General features: G+C 42.4%; 2 protein-coding genes and 5 non-coding genes across 7 annotated transcripts in view; 1 reads left to right on the forward strand and 6 right to left on the reverse strand.

Moving 5' to 3' along the window:
- Positions 1-19,179, reverse strand: part of LOC148664987 (zona pellucida sperm-binding protein 3-like) — a 246,998-nt gene extending 227,819 nt beyond the window's left edge. The window contains exons 1-3 of the mRNA XM_088631577.1: positions 19,056-19,179; positions 18,757-18,857; positions 18,606-18,679 (exon numbers count right to left, since the gene is read on the reverse strand). Coding sequence (XP_088487703.1) covers positions 18,606-18,679; positions 18,757-18,857; positions 19,056-19,169 — 289 coding nt within the window. The 5' untranslated portion in view covers positions 19,170-19,179. The remainder of the gene's footprint in view (positions 1-18,605; positions 18,680-18,756; positions 18,858-19,055) is intronic.
- On the reverse strand, positions 2,217-2,289 carry trnak-uuu (transfer RNA lysine (anticodon UUU)). Its single transcript has one exon. It is a non-coding gene; the product is annotated as a tRNA-Lys (tRNA).
- trnaa-cgc (transfer RNA alanine (anticodon CGC)) lies at positions 3,590-3,661 on the reverse strand. The gene has a single exon. It is a non-coding gene; the product is annotated as a tRNA-Ala (tRNA).
- On the forward strand, positions 7,340-7,413 carry trnat-agu (transfer RNA threonine (anticodon AGU)). The gene has a single exon. It is a non-coding gene; the product is annotated as a tRNA-Thr (tRNA).
- On the reverse strand, positions 9,751-9,832 carry trnas-gcu (transfer RNA serine (anticodon GCU)). The gene has a single exon. It is a non-coding gene; the product is annotated as a tRNA-Ser (tRNA).
- On the reverse strand, positions 12,665-12,775 carry trnal-caa (transfer RNA leucine (anticodon CAA)). The gene is given in 2 exon segments: positions 12,665-12,718; positions 12,738-12,775. It is a non-coding gene; the product is annotated as a tRNA-Leu (tRNA).
- A 266-nt stretch (positions 19,180-19,445) lies between the features above and the next one.
- Positions 19,446-20,480, reverse strand: LOC148665023 (uncharacterized). Its single transcript, XM_088632885.1, has 3 exons — positions 19,868-20,480; positions 19,687-19,802; positions 19,446-19,611 (listed from the first exon to the last, which is right to left on the reverse strand). The coding sequence occupies exons 1-3, from the start codon at positions 20,423-20,425 to the stop codon at positions 19,446-19,448; spliced, it is 840 nt and encodes a 279-aa protein (XP_088489011.1). The 5' UTR covers positions 20,426-20,480.

Consider the following 20,480-nt stretch of genomic DNA (forward strand, 5'->3'; position numbering starts at 1 on the left):
AGGTTGATCCTCCTGCAATGGCTGATTCAACACACAAGTGGAACAATTCCTGATTAGTCTTTCAACATCACTGTCCATGTTGGGCCAGTAAAATTTGCTTCTCAGGTACTGTTTTGTACGAACCACACCCTGATGTGTCTCATGTGCTATTTTCAATGCTTGTCTGATTTTTGTTTTCGGTAACACAATCCTCTGTCCTCTTAAAAGCAGTCCATCATATGTAGATAACTCCAACCTACACCTGTGGTATGGCTGCAGTTCATCTGGAATTGGATTAGACCATTGTCCTTTTTCCACCATGGACATCAACAATTTCAATGTGTCATCTTCGTTTGTTACTTGTTTAAGTTCCTCAAGTGTCAGTGGATGCCGTTCATAAGTGCTGATTGAAAGCACTCTATCAACATAGGTATCTACGTAACCAGTGTCTTCTGTGTCTGGTAAAGGAAGACGTGACAATGAGTCTGCAACATTGGTTTTCCCTACTATGTGTTCAATTTTGCAATCATACGGCTGTAATCTCAATCCAAGTCTTTGTATCCTGGGTGGTAACAATGTTGCCTTTTTGGGATTGAACATGTAAATGAGGGGTTTATGATCCATTTGAAGTGTGAACTTGCCTCCCCATAAATATGTCCTAAAATGTTCCACTGCCCAAACACAACCCAAGGCTTCACGCTCTATTTGCGAGTAATGCCTTCCATGGCGCAAGCTAAACGAAAAGTCCGAAAATTCAGAAGTTCGTTTCTACCAGCAAGAGAACTAAAATCTGCAGTGTTCTGCTCGCTTTGAATCCGTCAAGCACTCATCTCTCGTCGCCATAAATGTTGTGTATCTTAATAAAGAGACGTTTTTATATTATTTTAACTATTTTATTAACTACACAGATCACACCCTTACACCATATATTCCTGCCTTCTACTCTCTCGTTCTGTTGTCTCGCGATGTCTACTCACTATACTACATTTAGCAGGACTTCTTGTTGCAGTTGAGCTCAAAGCTGGAGATGATCTCCATATTCTACCGCAGTAACTAGTCCGAAACGTAGGACACAGTACACACTTTTTAAGTGAACTCAGGTTGTTAAAAAATTAAACCAGCGATCTGTCACAGAAACGTACCCCGGTCTCCCGCGCAACAAGCGAGGGTACTCAGCACTATACTAAAGAGGAGCGCTTGTCTGCAGCTGAGTGTCAGCTCTGTTTACTGTCAGCAGTCATTTCCTCATTTCCAAAGACTTTTTCACCTGCCCTCAGCTTTTAAAGACGGTCATAAACGCTCAAGAAGTAATTCATGTCAGCTGGAAGTCTGTTTCTGTTGTCTCAGCTCTTGATAAAGAAAAGCCGTGCGTGGGAGACTCTCTCTCAGAAGAAGTTTGCCGTCACACTGCGAGGGAGACGAGCCATCAATCACCGAGGGAACCACTGAGACAGTTAACATTAAACACGTGAAATGCGAGATGTTGTGATTTTTTTCCCGCTTAAGGCTTCTATCGTTTCTACTCTAACGAGAAAGACCTCTTTATTAGAAGTGAGATTTTAACAAACGTCTCCAGGGTTAACTGCGACCTGAACGCAACGCCTAAGACCATAGCAGCGCTCAATAAAAATGATCAGAAACCGAAAGCGCTTCTTATCCGGATCAGTACATTCCGATACCACTGGTTCTACCGAAGAAATAAGAAAAGCCGAACTCAAAGCACTGTGTTGCCATTACGGGTACTCTGTCTGCAGCTGCTTTAAGATCTACTCACACCGTGTTGCCATTAAGGCTACCTAGTTAAAAAAAAACTTATCGTCACCTTTTTGAACGTGATTATTAGACACCCGTTAAATCTCCACCGAGGTTTCTTGAGAGATCGTTCAGCGAGCGAGTAATAAAAAACTACGTCGCTTCCAACCTCTGCTGTCACTGTAAACTCGGACGTGATGTTCTGCAGATGTGCAGTGCGCCTTTCCTCTTATCGTATTCAAGAGTACTCACTGTGTGAGCTCCTCACTGCGTGTTCTGTACTCTACTGTGATTTAATTTAGATGATTACGTGGAGTAGAGTGACAAGATCTACTTGAACATTTTCGGTTTGTGAAATGAAACACTAAATACACTACTGTAAATACAAGTAATGGACATTTAAAATAACCACAGTACAGCTAGAAGAGTGAAAGATAAAAGACTATTTAGAATGACATTCACAACATACTTAAGAACAGCACAACCGCCCGAACAGGGACTTGAACCCTGGGCCCTCAGATTAAAAGTCTGATACTCTACCGACTGAGCTATCCGGGCTCTGAAAGAAAGGCTACACTGTCTGGATCCTCGCGAGTCACGTGTCTCTTGTGCCGAAGAGTAGTCATACCTGACCCGTCTGCAATGACCACTGACAGACTTTATGCAGAAGCGACGGCACCACTCCCAGTAGAATGAGTGAGAAATACAGCATGACATGGGTAGTTAAGGGGCTCCCACAATCCATCTTTCCTCACATTACTGATTTTTTTCAATAGCATTTTGACCTTTTTTCACATTCAGTTTTTTTTCTCATTTAATAAAATCTTTTAATCAACAACATTAAAAAGAAAACAAATGGAACGTTTTTTGGAACAATAAAAAATATTTCAATGCCTTGGTTGTATACGTGTGCACACCCTTTATAAAGGGAGTTGCAACACTGCTGAAATTTAAAGAGCATATCTGTAGAGAAAACAGCCTTGATGTTAAGCTTAGGGAGCCTGTCTTTTCGAAATTCTATTTCTTAACACCTTGCACAGCCTCCCGACAGACTAATAAATATTTGTTGGAGAAATTGGCTCACACACCGGAAGACACACGTTTATTTACGTTAGAGTATGTGAATAACAGTTTAACCGAAAAAGTTTGTAATTGTGATTTTGTTAAAATTCAATAAATCGTCTATCAACAGTTAGAATTTATTAAGAAATTGTTTTATTTCATAAACTATAAGACAATTCAGAGAGTTTATAGGTCATATCCGTCGCTTATGTTCTTTTAACTCTAGAGTTCAGGATCCAAACCCAGCTGCGGACGATTGTGTTTCTTGAATCTCTTGTAATCATCAAAAGTCGATGTGTAGTCCTTCAGTACTTTCTCGAGTTGTGCCATGGATATTTTATACGTTCAATACTTGTCATGCTCTTTTGCATTTTCCTTAACAAATGGAAAAAGTTCAAAGTGTGTTTATGGCAGTGTTTCACATCTACACGAAAGCACTTTCGTGTCCTGTAACAGTACAGGACACGCAGTGAGGAGTTCGTGAAGCTTTCAGTTTAGTGCGGAGTTCAGAAGGAGGATTCGCTCGCTGAATGATCTCTCAGGAAATCCCGGGCGAGATTCAACAGGTGTTTTCTGCAACAGCCATGACAAGTGTGAAGCAATCTCAGGATTTCCTGAATTTGAACTAAATTATTAGGATTTAACAGAACTAAAAGAGGTACATTTAAAACAGCAGCGCAACTCTGCAGCACGTCGAGTGTGCCTGCATTTAATTGTGTAAACCTGGCTCTCTCTGAACACGAGCAAAGAGTTCTCACTCAACAGAAGATTGTGATGTACTGTAACATAAAGCACCTGGAGATGCCAGGAATTGAACCCGGGACCTCATACATGCGAAGCATGCACTCTACCACTGAGCTACATCCCCGATGAAAAACGTTATGGAACAGACTTAGAGATGTGCAAATGCTCACTGATCACACCACTCACGAAGAATGCCTGCACTTTCCCACTTTCGCATTTCTTCTACTACAGAGTAAATTCATAGGAATGAAAAAATAAGGAAGGAAAAATAATCGCATCGAAGCTTCAAGAGACTGGGCACAAATTAATCTGTTATTTTTGCATCCAGTTACATGGGCGACGGTGGTTGATTCCCAGATGGGGGAGTGCTTTTTTTCTACCTCCTTACTCGACTGTCTTTCAATTCTATTTTATTTGAAAGCTTTTTGCATCTTTTAAGTGCTCTTGATTAAACTATGCATAGAAAAACAGCAGTGCTGATGATTTCACGTAAAAGGGTGAAACGACGCCCCAACCACAGGAATGGTAACAGGAAGGATCGTGTTCTTATTTAATATGTCCTTTTGAGATGTCTTGTCAATGCACACAGGCGGTAGAGCTGAATAATTTACTTTTAGTGGTGTTTTTAAACAAAGATGGAACACGTTCTTTCTATACCAGGAAGAAAGGAGCAGACTTTACCTTTAAGAGGCAAAAATGACACCTTATCAAAGCTAATATGAATTAAAAGGACATCACAACAAAAGAGTGGAGGCTTGAGTGAATAAAGCCTTGAGTGGAGCCTTGAGCTTTCATTGGACGTCTGTGTCTCCATAACTTTGTAGGTGAGAGAGAGGATTGTGATAATTTGCAGGTGCTTCTCGGAAGTGCGTTGTTGGTACAGGCGCCTTCCAAATAATTGAGTCAGGTTTGAATCCCAACCAGTGCAAACCCAAATCTTTTCAAGATAATCTGTGGTCCGCTAACACATCTTTTGAAACACTACAACAGGTAACACCCCGTGTGAAACATCATGAGCATCTGTTAAACCTCTTTACCTACCCGTTCCTCACAGAGACATGACGAGGGTCTAAAGGGACATTTTGAGCCGTAGAAACATTTTATCATTCTGTACTTTCCTGTGCAGTCAGGCCAGTTCCACTTTAACTGCGCCCGACAACGGAGGTCGTTTTGAAAACAACGAGAGTAAAGGGACACTGCACGTCTGCAGAACATCACGTCCGAGTTTAAGGACAGCAACATCAGAGATTGGAAGCTAGGGAGTTTCAGGTCTGTGTTTTTATTATAGGTTCAAGAAAATCTGAATACCTTTTCAAGAAGTATTTCAGAATCCCAGTCAAATCCAGTACGAATGCCGCATGGATCTGCATTGTACAATTAGTATACTGTTTGTCCGTTGAATCAAACACGCCTTATGAAGCATTTCTAAAACAGGAGAGATCGTTAGGGAATGCGTCTTCCTGTAAAAATAAAATGACTTCAAGGGCACTATAAGCAGAGGTGCTCTACAGAAGAACTATAGCCAGAGATGCCAAAGAGGTAGAGATTTCACCATGTGAGAGAAAGCATCTCAGAAAACGAAGTTGCGGTCGTTTCCACGCCTTATAAAACCACTAGGTCAAACAACAAGAGCTGAAGAGCCGCTGTTGATAGTAACGCGGCCGAGTGCTCTAAGGAGCTGGCTTAAACCTCCAGCCTCTTCAGGAGCATCTGTTGGAGTCACACTGCTACAGCGTATCTCCTTGTTAAGTATCCCTTTTATTGTTGTTGCTACCTCCAGGCGATGTAAACCAGATTCAGAAAAAAAATAATTTGGACAACATTATTCCCATGTTTCCTTAAAGGTGTAGTGGAATAGTGGTAAGGCGTCAGTCTCGTAAATCAAAGATTGTGGTTTCAAACCCCACCTGTTCCTGTTTCAAAGTCTTCAAACAAACTTGCAATTGTAGGAGTCTCAATAGTAAGAGAACATAACTGTTGCCAGTGATTAGTATTCGTGCATATCCTGCCTTGCTTTTTAGTCGACAAAGCTTGTCTCTCTTCACACCCATCTTCCGAATGATCGCCTCAGCTTTGGAAGGAACATGCGCTTGGTACAGCCCCCCACTCCATGGTCTGATCACAAACAGATCTGGTGAGCTGTCAGTCCAGGTTGGAAGAAACATTCGAAAGCACTAAAAATCTGACTTAGGAACGAGAAGACCGTGTTTTTTTAACCGAGTAAACGATAAAATAATATACTGCCTGCAAGTTCAAGTTTAAAGGTCAAGTTCAAGTTTATTGTCATTATACTCATACGCAGGTATATGGTATAACGGAATGCTATTTAGCTAGCTCTCGGACATAAGTAGTACAAAGAAAAAAACACAACAACAATACAATTGTATAATAAAAGAAAGACGGAGACAACAGCCGATGTGCAAAAAACAACAGATAGTGTGCAAAACAACAAAAAGGTAACAGGTTATGTGGAAAAACATGCATAAAAAGAATGAAATAAAGGGATAGAAATGATGGGGAGTGAGCTTTTGACATGTATGGTAGAGGTAGATTTTCAATGTGTGTTTGGGTTTTTGGTAAGAAAGAAGGCACCGTGAGGTTCAGATCATAGGTGAGAGGTGAGGAGAGAGTGAGAGAGGCTGGGAGTTTAATAGTTTGATAGTGCGGGTGTAAAAACTGTCTCTGAGTCTGGTGGTCCGGGCCCGAATGCTCCGGTACCGTTTTCCATGTCATGCTAAACGCCACAAATTGTGTTTGTCCAGTCGTATCAATCGTCCTAAAGTTACAGAAAATCGGATGCGACTGGTGCAATCAGCACACATTTTTTCAGGATAGTCGAGCGGTTTAAAACAGCAAATTCACAGCTTCGTGTCTTTTAAGCTTTGTGTTTCACTCTCCAAATAGAGGCACGGGTTCAAATCCCACTCCCGACAGTCAGGCGTTTTACCCTGTCTTTACCTGCCTTTACACTGTTTCAGTCTTGTTGTGCTCGCTGACAATCACAGTACGAGGAAAACGGAGAAACTGCTTAGCAAAAACATAACGGACAGAAAAAAGCTTCATAAACACGTGAATGTGATTAGCACCGGTAAGGTATGCATTCAAATGTTTAAGGCAGATTTATAACAGCAGCAGAAGAAAGGTGCAGCACAATGCAATTTGTGAGAATTCACGGGTTTTTATGCTGCTTGGACTTCTTTCAAGCCTATGAGGTGACCCCCGTTTTATTTTCATTTTCAGACTTCAGAACCGAATAACAAAGAAGTTTCATGTGTGACAGCATTCCGTTGCAAATACCGTTTCCACGATGTATTCAGCGACGGGAATGAAATATTTTAGTGCTGGCTCAAATACGAGGAATTTCAGGAAAACCTGGAAAAGCAACGCTTGCAGTAAATGACATATCTAAAGCGTGTAGTCAGCATGAACAGAACAACGCAATGCTCTGTAAAAATGATCAGAAGCCGCAATTACTCTTTTATCTCGGGCAGTTCATTCTGATACGATGTTTCCGCAGAATAAATGAAATGCCGAACTCCAAACATGTTGTTGCCATTATTGTACTCCTGCTGAAAGAAGAAAGAAAGGTGTCGTAAATGAACTTTGTCGCCCGTAGGAGATGTCAAGTGCATTGGACATGAAAAGTGCCGGATAAAACCCATTTCTATACGTTTCTCTTAGTGTCAGGGCTCCTATTGAATGTAAAGGAGGCAACGTGCTCAGCCAGCTAACTCAGCGCTTACTGAACGCAGGTGTCTCAGAGCGGTGTGTCCAAGTCGCAGTAAAAGAGGTGGATTCTGCCGGTGCCGTGGCTTAGTTGGTTAAAGCGCCTGTCTAGTAAACAGGAGATCCTGGGTTCAAATCCTAGCGGTGCCTTTCTTCCTGTCTTCTCGCACCGTTTATTGTTATAGAGAACATGCTTCTGCATTACCTCAGTCAATATCACCGGGAATGTGAATAGAAATGTAAACATCAATATTTCTGTCTCCTGAGAAACACAAGTATAGAGTCAAAACACAATAAATAATGCTAAACAATTATTCAGGAAGAAATCCTTTAAATCCTTTAAATATGTATTTCCTTAATATCAGTTCTCTTCCCTCCCCAGGACACCTGCAAATTCACTAGAGCATATTAAAAGCTGTGTGTAAGTCTTACATGTGTTCTGTCACATCTGGGTGTTAAATTAATGGATGTGTTGTGTTATTTAATATTATTTTACTCCACGCTTGTGTTTCTCGGGAGACAGCAGAAATATTGGGGATTTGCGGCTACAGAAAATAATGTGAACTTTACAGGCAAAAGTAAGGTTAAGTTAAAGAAACAAAAACGTATTGTCACCTTTTTCAACGTGATTTTTTAAGACATTTGTTCGGAATAGTATATCTTCTCGTGTCTGTGGCTGTTATCCTACAATAACGGTGGTGAAATAGCAGGAATGTGCGGAAAGAATCGGAGATTGAGCAGAAGACTCATCCAGTCGATAGTAAGGTTGTGTAGGACCGCACACCCTACGATGTCAGTGTTGAGGAGTGAGGTTTAAAAGCTTCTTCACGAACCAGGAAGGAGTACAAACCTAAAGTCTTCTGATCCGTAATCAGACACGTTATCCATTGCGCCATTGGCGTTTGTATTGCATTCAGAGCCGCTGCTATTCATGTGTCTTGTATGTGTGTCTAGTTACTACGTCTTTCATTATGTCTGGTTTAAAATAATGTATATTTAAAACAGACAAAGGGTTTATGAGTCTCCCTGAAATTCACACACGAAGAATAACAAATATCGCGTTTAAAAAGAATACAGAGATGCCGGCGATAGAAAACGGAGCGTCTTAAGTGCGCGCTATCACTGAACTAAACTCCCGATCGATAAGTTTGTCGGCGGCTTTTTAATTGTGTTAGGAAGAGCAAACAGTCCACAGTGTACATTTTAAAGGTCTAAGCAAAACAATCAGACGTGAGGATTAGGATTAGGATCCAGAACAGGAGCCTTTACTTCTTTATATACTGAGGTTTCGGGTGAACGTCAAAGTGAAAGACAAATTCGCAATTTTCACTTTTTGATTAAGGAACAAGAAAACACCATCCTTCGAGCTGGATTCAGACCAGGGACATAAGAAATGCCCACTGTTTTTGTCTATAGTCTTAAGATCTAGCAATTGAGCTATCGAGAGGTCGGAAAGCAAACGCTTTGTCACACGTGTAGCCCAATGTAGTGTAGTGTTCCTCTATTTAAATCCCAGTTCGACGTCAAAATACTCACTCCCATAGTCTCGTTCAGAAGAAGAAATGGACCAGGCTTCCACTGTATAAACGTCCAGAGTTCTTATAAAACGTTTGAAGGGACATCAGTGCAGGCTGAAATTGACCCTTTTTCTAGTGGGATCAGGATCATATAAAACCTTTCTTTTGGATTGAGAAGAGGATCATGGAGACACTCAAAATATCCCTGTCTTTGCTTCTTTCAAGGATGAATGGAGTATTGAGCTGCAAGCATCGGTTTAAATCAAAACTCTCTGCTACTGCAGTTGCTTGTTTGAGAGTTTCTTCAAATCTTTCAACTGAACGTTGATATCAAGAGATATTGACGGTAATATCATAGGGACTTTGGTTTTCTTTTGATCGAAAATTGTATTAAAATACAAGCCTCTTTCACAGTTGTATAATACTTTCCCTTGCATCCTCAGATACAATTTCTAAATACCACAAAGTTACAACATATGGAATAGCATTTATTTTAAAATATATTTTAAAATCTGCATTTATTTAGAGCTATATTTAGAGCTTAGTAAAGATAGCATTGCTAATATTGATGGAGTAGAAATGTAAGATGAATTGATAGCTTTTTCTGAACTAAAAAAGTCCTACAACGCCTCCTGTAACAGGTAAGGACTCATAGCAAGACATTGCTATTGCATTGCGCATTTTGCAGATACGACCAGTTTCTGCTTCTGGTGAGTGCATCTTTTCCAAACTGAAATTAACAAGAACATTTTCAAGATGCGCCATGTCCCTAAATCGTTCATCAGGACTACTATTAATATCAGGTGAAAGCAGTACAAAGCATAAATTTAACCTAAATATTAAGAGACTATATCTGTCAGCTACTGCTGTAAGCCATGTTCAGCCAACGCTAGAAATATTACTGCTCTACTACAGTAGCTAAAGAAAGCAAGTCCGACTTAGAAACGGATCACAAGTCAAAAACATAAACCGACGAGAATGGGATTCGAACCCACGCGTGCAAAGCACAATGGATTAGCAGTCCTTCGCCTTAACCACTCGGCCACCTCGTCACAAAAGCCTCCCCCCTTGGGCATGATTTTGGTCGGCGACCAGGCTTAGCGCACATCGACCTCAGATGTCTCAGAGCGGTGTGTCCAAGAGGCTGTATAAGAATAGGTAATAGGTTTATTCCATGCTGAAAAAAAGAAGAACGAGAACACAACGTTTCGCCCGTGGAGCCTTCTTCAGGTGTGAGAGAGACAGGGCAGTAGGCAAAGGTAAAATAGCGAGAGAACAAAGGTTTGAGGGTGGGTACCCACCTGTATAAGAATAGTATTCTGCCAGTGCTGTGGTAAAGCTGGTTAAAAGACCTGTTTCATAAAGAGGAAATCCTGGATCCGAATTCCAGCGGTACCTTTTTTTTCCTGTCTTGTTTTACAGAACATGTAATTTGGGACACTCAAAGAGGTCTTGATTTGGTTTAATGCGTTTATTCATTTCCTTTGCAGAACAACTTGTTTTTTTTAAATCATACAGCTTGCGAAAGATGAAATGCGAGCGAATTTTTTTGTTCACCAAAAGTATGTAAATGAAAAAATGCAAGGTGTAAGCATTTCTGTGGTGCAATCGGTTAGCGTTTTCGGCTATTAATCCCCAGGTGGGTTTTTTGATCCCACCCAGGGACGCACTTCTTCCTATAGTAAACATCATCACCGCAAAAATTTAATTGTTCCGCAAAACCTGAACTATTTTGATATTTGCAGTAGTAAACAATTGAGTACCAGAGTCAACATTACCGGGAATTTCCAATAATTACCGACATTGGCAACTTCTGTTAGTATTCACCCATAGAATTATATGTTCCAGTGAGTGAGGGAGAATTCACTTATGCTCCCGTTGCATCTTCAGCTAAAGTAATTTAAAAAACAATGCAAAATTGTTCGAGAACTTGTCAAGCAAAAACAACAGATCGCCGGAGTTCTATTTTAATATTTTCGTATATTTACCTTAATTTGAATATAAATGTTAACATAAACGCTGTTCAATATAATGTAATGTGGTTGTACTTTTAAAATATTTTAGCTGAGGGTGAGAGGGGGGATATTACGCCTTGCCAAACATCTAAAATAACTGTAAAAGGGGATGGCATTTTAATAAAACTGGCAATCAAAAGAAAGTTACAATTTGTATGGTGTTATGCTCAATATCCCTCGATATTGAAGGTCAGATGAGGAATTTGAAGAAATTATCAAAGAAACAACGGCAATAGCAGAGGGTGTTGATTTTGAACCAGTGTTTGCACCTCAATAATCCATCAGTCTTCGCTTGACAGGCTTCCTCAAGATATTCGGTGTTCTATACAAAAAATCGACAATTAAGCGCAAATGTGACAAGAGGCAAAGACTGCGGCAGAGGAGGAATAAACTCCACACGATGACTGTATGTATACGTCTGTCTAATATTCGGCCCCTGCAGGGGCATCATATTCGCTGAACTGCCTGCCAGCGTGTGTACGGTCTTATAATTCAAGAATATCAATGGTCAGACGCTTACAACGGGTGTTTGTGTTTGTATTATTTAGAGAATTGAAAAAAAAAACATTTTCAAAACTACAGCTCGAATGAAATTTAAAAAAAAAAGTTTGTCTCTTTGCTGTAACAACTGTGCCAAAACTATTCAGATACATCAGAATAGCATCAGAATGTAACTAGATTTTATTGGATTTTAGGAAATTTATTTTTGCGCATTTCTCTATACGATCAGAATACCTTCCTGTTTTCACCGTGTTTATTGTTTCTGCCTATGATATCTCGGAAAGAAAGACCCAGTATCTGTTCACCGAAATATTTCAGGAGTTAGATGTGGTTTGAGAGGAGTGTATGAAGGTAATGAAGGAGGGAGGACACGCGCATTCCGCACGGGGAGCGCAGAGCAATGAGCCGCGACTGCAGCTCTCCTAGTCTTTTCTTATACAACCTCTGAGTCCGGACACACAGCGTCTCCAGCCAGTGTTGAAGGTTTACAGTTCAGAAAACGGCTGTCTCGAGCAGAAACTGATCTTCCTGCTTTAGTTAAGGTTTGGTTATTGTGGGGGTTTAGCGCTTGTATCTCTCTTCTCTTACTAAACACTATCTACTGTAAAGTATATAAATAGAAGCTAAAATGCAGCTAAAATACTTCAGTAAGGCCGAGCAGATAGGAAAGTTTAATAAAAATGTTCTATGATCTATGTTCTAGTTGTCCATATTTTTTTAACTCTCGGTTCGAGCTCTGATTTAATCCTCTCGGCTCCTGCCGCTGTCACCGAGAGAGTGGCTGCATTCCGTAGGGCTACAGGCTGATTTCACAATGCCACATTTAATGAAATACAGGGGAAACCGCAAAAAAAACGATATTGTAACGCAACGGGGGCTCAGGCAGGCGCCCTTGCTGCATTAGGTCGGCCCCATCCCGACTGAGGCTCGAACCCGGGACTCCCGCGTCTCTCTGCAGCGACCCAGCCCCGTGAGCTAAAGAGAGATCTCTCTACAGCCTAGTAGCTGTAGTCCTGCTATCACAGGGAAGGGCGGTGACATCACCTGCTCTGGTACGCCGGCTCTTACACAGTGCCTGTCGGCCGTAAGCGTTACAATATGTTTTAATACATCTTCTTCTGGATTTATATTTCGGTCTTTCACCTTTGAATGCATACCTTGACCGTAAATCTTTACTCGATTACAGGCACCCCAAACAGTTCTTAAGGGAGAAATCGAAGCCTATTTGACTTTCTGCTAATCACATTGAAGTGTTGACGAAGCATTTCCCTGCCCATCATGTGCCCGCAAGCCGGTTTCTCCGTTTTCTTCTTTCTGTCGTTGTCAGAGAGCACAAGAAGACAGGAAAAATGCAAGAGAGGGAAAAGCTGTCAGGAGTGGGATTTGAACCCACACCTCTACTCAGAGACCAGAACACCCAAGCAATGGAAAGACAGGAGTCCTTGAGTCCGGCACCTTAGACCACTCGGCCATCCTGACGAGATACATAAGTTGGTGTGTTAAAAGCACCAGTAGTTCACAAAACTGAGACATGCTTTGCTGGAGAAGCGCCACGTTGCCTAATGTTGCCTAAACGGATCCCGGAAATCAAATATTCGGATCGATTTAGAGTGTGCTTTACAGCCTTTGTGTAATATTTTAAATTGTTTTAAAAAAGTGTGTACTGTGTACTACGTTTAGGACTAGTTAGTGTGGTAGAATATGGAGATCATCTCCAGCTCTGAGCTCAACTGCAACAACAAGTCGTGCTGAACAAAGTCAGAGTTCAGCTGAACCTTTGCTCAGTGTGGTGCTCAGGAGTATTGTTGTGGTTCTAATTAGCACGAACTGCAGGGGCTCTGAATCAGAACATTTCAATTTATCTGTTCAGTAAGTTAAAATGCAGGACATGTTAAAATCGGATTATTACTGTGTCTCTGTCCCGTTTGTATATAACCGAATGTTTAAAATATACCAGTAAGGACACACAACTACTAATGCGGTACTTATTGGAAATAGTCCCAAAACAAGTACGTCCGGCAGCTGGTAGACCCCTGTAATAATTTTGCAGTGACACTTTGAAGATTTACACTCTATTTAAATATTAATTTACTAAATTTCAGTTCTCTTTTCTCACACTCCCTGGCATAACTGAACTCTCACTCTCGCATACTAAAGGCTTTACATGCATTAGCTGTGATACAGATTCTAATAAAGACAGAATGAAACTGTTTGTTTTGTGTCTCATGGCGATCCTCTTCTCGATCCAAATTAAATGTTTAATATGATCCCTCCAGAAAGAAAAAGGAGTCAATTTCCGCCTGGAATGATTGATGCTCCATCAAACATTTTGTAATATCTCCGGAAGTTTATACAGTAGAATCCTGGTTTGTGGCTTAAATTCAAGGTAAACAAGACTAAGGAAATGAGTTCGAAACGATGTCGATCTGGGATTTAAATCATCCGGAACATTTCACTACATTGGGCAGTATGTGCCAGAGAGCAGCTCCGGACATCTGTTGATAGCTCAGTTGGTAGAGTGGAGGACTGTAGTTGAAACAAGAGGGAATCTTTAGTTCACCAGTTTGACTCCGGCTTGAAGGAAGGTGCCCTTTGTGTATTTTGTTAAAATATCTGATCTTTTTTCACTCAGACTTTGATCAAAAGCTCAATAAACGACGAAGCAGAGGCTCTTGTTCCGAATTCAGCTCACGTCTGATTGTCTTGTTTTGGCCAAGATCTGATCTTTGAATTCAGGGACTACTCTGTCTGCTTTGTACAGTAATTCAAAAGTAGATACAAATGTCACATTTTCTGTTTTCAAAGGATAGGTACTTAATTGGCTTTATGATTTGGATTTGATTTTGTATCGTTGTATTATTAAATACAATATTAATGTATATAAATACATTATTGTATTATAATAATAATATCGTTGTATTATTATTGTTTATTTTTACGTTGAGGCCCAGGATCCAAATATTCAGTTCTGATTTTTTTAAAGTGATATCTTCCCTTCCTCTGGTGGAAGTAACACGATGTGAGCAATTGTTTTTTGTTCTTTTTTTTTCACGTTGCGATCCAAAAAGCCTCAGATGCACAGTCTGACAGCAACCAAACCAGAATGGATTCTGCTGGGAGCCGGACTGAGCTCATTCTTGCTCCCTGTGCTGAAAACAGAATTAGCTCTTCCTCGAACATCGTCTACAGCTGCTGGATGGTGCTCTACGTCCTGCTGCTCCAGCAATTATTTGGACGAAAGACAGATCACTTGTGCGCTTTTAACCTTCTCGCAGCTACAGGCGAGACTGAAGCTGGCGATATAAAGGCACGCGCTGGTACACCTTCTCTAACTTTCACAATTGCGATAAACATTTTTTTAAGACCTTTGAAAAACAAGATATAGATATAGATATAGATAATACTAGATAAAAAACATGAGCTTTATCAGTTTTTACATTAATCGACTTTGAAACAAATTGGATCTTTTTACATTGCATTTTACGTTGAAATGTAGCATGCATACCTAATCCACCAACGGACAGAGCAATATTTTACGTTGCCTTCCAGAGCTTCCAACGTGTGATGGATTTGTATGGTTGTCTGTATGATACCACTACAGCACTGGTGCAGGTGCAAAATCCACTTTCACACGACTTTTTCAGTGTCTTCTCTCTCAAATGGACCGAAGCACAGGAGCCAATATTAGAGAAAACGACAGGTGTTTAAACAGAGGATGTCCCAATGTCTGGGACAACGCATTGTGATTTTGTATAAACGCAAATGGTTTCTCATTTAAAAGCCAACAATAATCTTTTTCTCCCTGGCGCTAATAAGCTACCACACATGGGAGCTGTTGTATGAAAGAAAATTCCAATGTCCATAGGAAGGCAGAATAAAATCCAGAACTGTGTTGGTGATATCGATAAACACGGCTCATGTTCACAACAAAACTTTACTGTATAAAAAGTTAAAATTCGTAAATATATATATTTTTTAAATAATATGTCTGTTAAACCATTCATGAAGGATTTTTAGACAAAAAAACACACCATTATACGAGAAAATATATTTACTATATCTGCATTTAACTCACTTTTTAACAATTTCAATTTCAAGGCCAATATAAATTGTTGCCCTGCTTTTTTGTCATAAATACACAAGCTTGTTATGTCTTGTGTCAGAAATAAACTGCATGAAATTTGCTAAAGCAACAAAAAGTAAGCGCCACAAAGAAGACAGACATTTGCGTTTATAGTGCAATGTTATCTCGAGCCTTTAAAATTACTTTAAATGCAATTTGTTTTTCTCTGTGGCTCTAAGGCTTTGTCATTCACTGTAGTTATTCAGGAGAACATTATGTTAATCATATAGATGAAACGTTTAATATATTCAGGTGGGTAGCTACGTCAGCATGCGTATCTGCAAAGGAACAAGTAATATTGTAGGTTTATTCCATGCTGAAAAGAGAAGAGAGAAAACAAACCTGAAGAAGGTTTCACAGCTGAAACGTGTTTTCTCTCTTCTCTTTTCAGCATGGAATAAACCTATTACTTGTTCCTTTAATATATTGTTCGGTTTGACTCAAAATGCTTTACTACTACAAGAGAGAATCATAGTATGGAGGATGAGACAAATTTATGATTTCTTGGAAGAAAATGTTTTTTCTTTGCATTCGAAATGAATCGAAACTTTAGCGCGACACACAAACCCTTTGTCATTTTTAAAGATATAATATTTTTAAAAAGACAGTATAGAAAAGGTTTTTTTTTTACTAAGCAATTTTGGCCGGGGGCGATGCATTACTAGTATTGGCGCTGAGGTCACTATGGTGCAGTTGAGCACCGTAAGATTAGGGCCAGTGACGTAATGTATAACGCATCTGACTGTCTGAAGATCAGCTCCTGCTCTGAGCTCAATAGCAATGCAAAACTGTGCGAAACAAAGCTGGCGAGCAGCTGATCTTGTGCTTAATAGTCAGTACGGTGCTGAGGGTTCAGTTCTGGCGTTGTTCTAATTAGCACGAACTGCAATGGCTCTGAATCTGACCATTTCTATGGAAGCCCGTTTCCGCCAGGGAGTAAAAATAAAAACACGCTATGGTATCTCAGAATTCCGACTTAGTAACTGAGAATTGCGACTTAAAAACTCAGAATTCCGACTTTAAATCTCGTAATTACGACTTTATATCTCACATTTGGGACTTCGAAATAACCCATATTTCATTGTCGGTCCTTTTGTTATTGTAACAGATTCGGGTTCCAGGGCTTGTGCCCTCGCCGCTCCCACCCTAGTTCGTGCCTCACTGCATTGGCTTGAACCCAGGCCTTGCCAGCTGAGCTAAAGAAGAGTTTCTCTTTTAAGTAAAAAACGACATACAATGGAAATATTTAAAAAGTATAAGTTTCAGCTTGTAGAATTGTGAATTCTTCTGGATGTGAAGTGTCTATTTCTGTATCTTATTTCATATTCTGTCTTCAATTTTGTATTTCTGGTGTTTAAATAAAAAAAGAATTTAAAAGCCCACCATCCACTATTCCATCCGTGTACTATGGAAGCCTCACTACCGGAAATGGGATTCCATAAAAATTAGTGGAATTAATTTGATTTTTATCAGGGCACTGTACAAGACAAGTCTTCAGGCTTATAGATCCTATGATCTTGTACGATTCATCAATATAGTGTAATGGAACGGTCAACATAAAATTTGTAGTTCAGGTGGGTAGCTGCGTCAGCATGCGTAGGCTGCAAAGGAACAAGTAATAGGTTTATTCCATGCTGAAAAAAAAAGAAGAAAGAAAATATGTTTTGGCCGAAACGTACCAGTAAACTTTACATTAACAATACATTATCATTTCACACCGGTTCTACAGGAATCTACAGCAGAGCCCTGAGTTGACTCCCGGAGTCCCACATCACCCATCACTACTGCACACAGTCCGCTGAGAGCGCCTGTCCATAAACTACTGGATTGAGAATAGGATCAAATAATTCCCCATTTTCTTAATTCTTGAGATCACGAGGTGTTTACGATATTATTTCAGTATTAAGCCAGCAGGATTGGTGCAAATTATAGGTAGGCACAAAGGAAGACTAGGATTCACTTGTTATTCATGACTGGGACACTGAAACAGGGGAGAGGCTTTGTGTAGTAAGCGTTCAGTCTCAATCTACACAGACTGTGCTGCTGGTAGAGGTGGTTGTGAACACCCGCCTTCCCAGTCAAGTACTGGGATCTCCAGTCTCAATCCTAATACTTCCCCATGACTGTCCAATACCACTACTGTGAAACCAACACCCATAAGACAAGACCTCAGAGATTCTAACTGCACCATTATTCGCTGATGTTTTTGCACCAGTATTGTTCCTCTGCTAAGGATGGGAAGGCCTACTTTACACCAAGCCCCTGTTGACAATTCCTTCCTTGTGTTTCTTTTAGTCAGTTTGTGCAGCCTAGAATAGGACACCAGATCTCACTCTTACTGGGCACTACAGTAGCAACTCACACTCCATAAGCACTACCCATCTCGGAAACAGGAGGACTGCCAGTATATTGAACACCTCCGTCTCTCTCACAGTAAAAAAAAAAAAGTCACAATGCCCTGCCCAAGGAATAGTGCGGCCATCTTCCCCCACTACAACGCTTTATTACTCCAGTCATTTTCAGTCCTCATTGGCAGCAATATGGGAAGCATTCTTGAAAGGGGAACCCCGACAAATACTTCCATTGATTAATGGGTCTCACTTCCCTTGAATTCCTCCACCCCATTCAAACCTATAAACCATAGAGAAACAAGGGCAGGCAGAAGGGTCTTTCACAGCTTTATTGAGATGTTGCCATTACAAGGCAAGTGGAGGCAGGAGAGTCACAAGGGCCAGGCTGGAGCCTTCATTCAGGCACCTGAGGAGGAAGAAGGAGAACAATCCAGCTGAACTGCAGGACACCACCCCTACAGGAGCTCCTGCCAGACCCTACCTGTCCACTGGCCAACATCTCCAAAGTCCTCTGCTCCCTCCACATCCTCACTGGTGCTCTCAGCATCTTCACTGGAGCTCTGAGGGTCTCCCTCCTCATCCTCAGTCCAGTCAGCTCCCACATCCAGAGGAGCTTCTACTGGTGCCACAGCCACCCGACTGCTGGTCACCAGGCTCCTGGTACCTGTGGACAAGCAACACCCAGGAGTAAGGGATCTGCTATACCCAGAGTCCCACAGTGATGCTACTCATCTAAACAGTCCCTTTGTCCAGCATGGGATCATTCCTCAGTTGTCCAAGCATGGTTGTTTCTTGAGCAGAGATGCATCCACAAGGGATAGAGAACCAGACCCACCTTCATTCCGACTGCCAGCACACCTGGACTCACAGCAGGCACAGACCTCATGGTCACCATACAGCTCCTCCCACCTGGAGGAGAGGAGGACAGGTGAGGCCTCCACCTGGCATGTCCCAGAGCACCCTCAGCAGGCTCCTTGCAGAAGTACCTCTTAGCCTCCCTGTTGTAGGTGCAGGACTTGGTCCCTGGTGTTGCTTTAGCAGGAGCCACAGCCATGACACAGTGCATGTACAGCTCAGTCACTTCATGCTGCAAGAGGGAAGGTCACAGCATTAAAGGATCAAGGCCAATAGAGGGACAGAGAAGGACCTTCTGCCATCAGTGAAGGCAAGCTGGCAGCTCTAGGCAGTACAGCTGCCACAGTCTGGTTCACATCTAGATCATGGATGAAAAAGCAGACCATGGATCAGTAGAGCAAGAAGGCGGAGCAGCCTTTGACAGCACTACCTTCCTGGACAGCTTCTTCTGGAAGAGGAAGGCATCAATCGTGAAGCGGAGCACATCCTTCTGCTTGGAGGGGACAAACCTGGACAGGCAGCCATCTGCCTTGCTGTCCACCATGCACCTGGGGACAAGGACAAGGATGAACCCCTGCAGGCTCTCAGGGCTCCTGTCCACCTCCCCTCCCAGAAGGGGCCGTACCCCAAGTTGTCAATCACGGGGAAACGGGGCTGGGAGTGCTGGTCCGGTTTCTCCGTTACGTAACACGAGTGGATGTACAGCCTCTGCTCCGCTGTGGCAAAGTAGGCAGTGGCCTGGAAGTACATGGGCTGACCCAGGAAGTACTCATCCTTAGGAGAGAGCCGGACCCAGCGGGCTGGAGAGAGAGAGGCAGCATTACACCTGCACACAGCACCCCCTGCAGGCAGGAGGAGCCACTCGCTCAAGGAGCTTACAGTTGGTGGTGAGCAGCACAAAGCTGTGCTTGTTCTTCAGGTCCTTGAAGAAGGTCCTTCTCCTGGCCCACGTGGGGACATAGCCAACCTTGTAGGAGTAGTGGAACCTGCAGGACAGAGGGGATGAGGGGCATCTGGACACTTTCCTAGCGGCTTCTCAGCAGCAGCAGAGCCCTGCCTACCTGTTGTAGGAGCACTTGACTGGCACAGAGAAGGGAATGAAGCGATGCACAGGTGCACTGGAGGAGAGCGGGGCATAGCGGAGAGTGTTGGAGTACACCAGGCGGCCCTGGACAACCTGCAGGGTCACAGAGGAAGGGATATTCCCAGGAAAGGCAACCCTGTAGATGAAGACCCGCTTACCGATCGCTCGGTGCCGCACTCGTGAAGCCCGTAGATGAAGTAGAAGTAACTGCGTGTGGTTCGGCTGACGCTGCAGTTGCCCAAGGTCACCTCCGATGGCCGACAGCTGAAGCCGAACAGGAGCCGACTGACCCTCACGTACATCCTGCTGGAGTCGCACCACACAGCCACTCCTCGGGTGCCCCCGATGGCCGGGCGAGCCGGCTGCCGCCCTCGCTGGGGAGGAAACAGGACGCTCTTGATGTAGGCGGGTAAGGGCCGGCTGCCGGCTTCGGGCTTCATCTTCTCCTTGTCGAAGTAGGGCGAGTACGCGTCTCTGGACACGGGAAGGCGGCGGAAGTCGGGAGCCAAGGACTGCGAGTCGTTCTCGCTTGCAGACAGATCTTCGGAGGGCGCATCTGCCAGGCTCAAGTCCTCCGACTGGGCTGCGTCTTCGAGAGCCGGGAGGTCGGCCTGGAGCGCTAATTCCCGAGAGTCCCAGCCAGCCGGCCCGGCGGAAACCAGTGCGGGGAGCCCGGCCCCTGTGCACAGGCACAGCATAAAGAGAAACGAGCGCATCGCCAAATTAACGTCCCGCTCAATTGCTACAGGAGTAAAATAAGTAAACCACAAA

The sequence above is a fragment of the Lepisosteus platostomus genome, chromosome 5 (assembly GCF_059453375.1).
Source record: "Lepisosteus platostomus isolate fLepPlt1 chromosome 5, fLepPlt1.hap1, whole genome shotgun sequence".
Lineage (NCBI taxonomy): Eukaryota > Metazoa > Chordata > Actinopteri > Semionotiformes > Lepisosteidae > Lepisosteus > Lepisosteus platostomus.

What these genes read in the sequence shown, in the direction of transcription:
- LOC148665023 (XM_088632885.1), bottom strand. Translation starts at nt 20,425, where the DNA reads ATGCGCTCGTTTCTCTTTATGCTGTGCCTGTGCACAGGGGCCGGGCTC. An exon ending in AGTGCGGCACCGAGCGATCG is followed by an intron (nt 19,803 to 19,867) that starts GTAAGCGGGTCT and finishes GTGACCCTGCAG; the next exon opens with GTTGTCCAGGGCCGCCTGGT. An exon ending in GTCAAGTGCTCCTACAACAG is followed by an intron (nt 19,612 to 19,686) that starts GTAGGCAGGGCT and finishes TCTGTCCTGCAG; the next exon opens with GTTCCACTACTCCTACAAGG.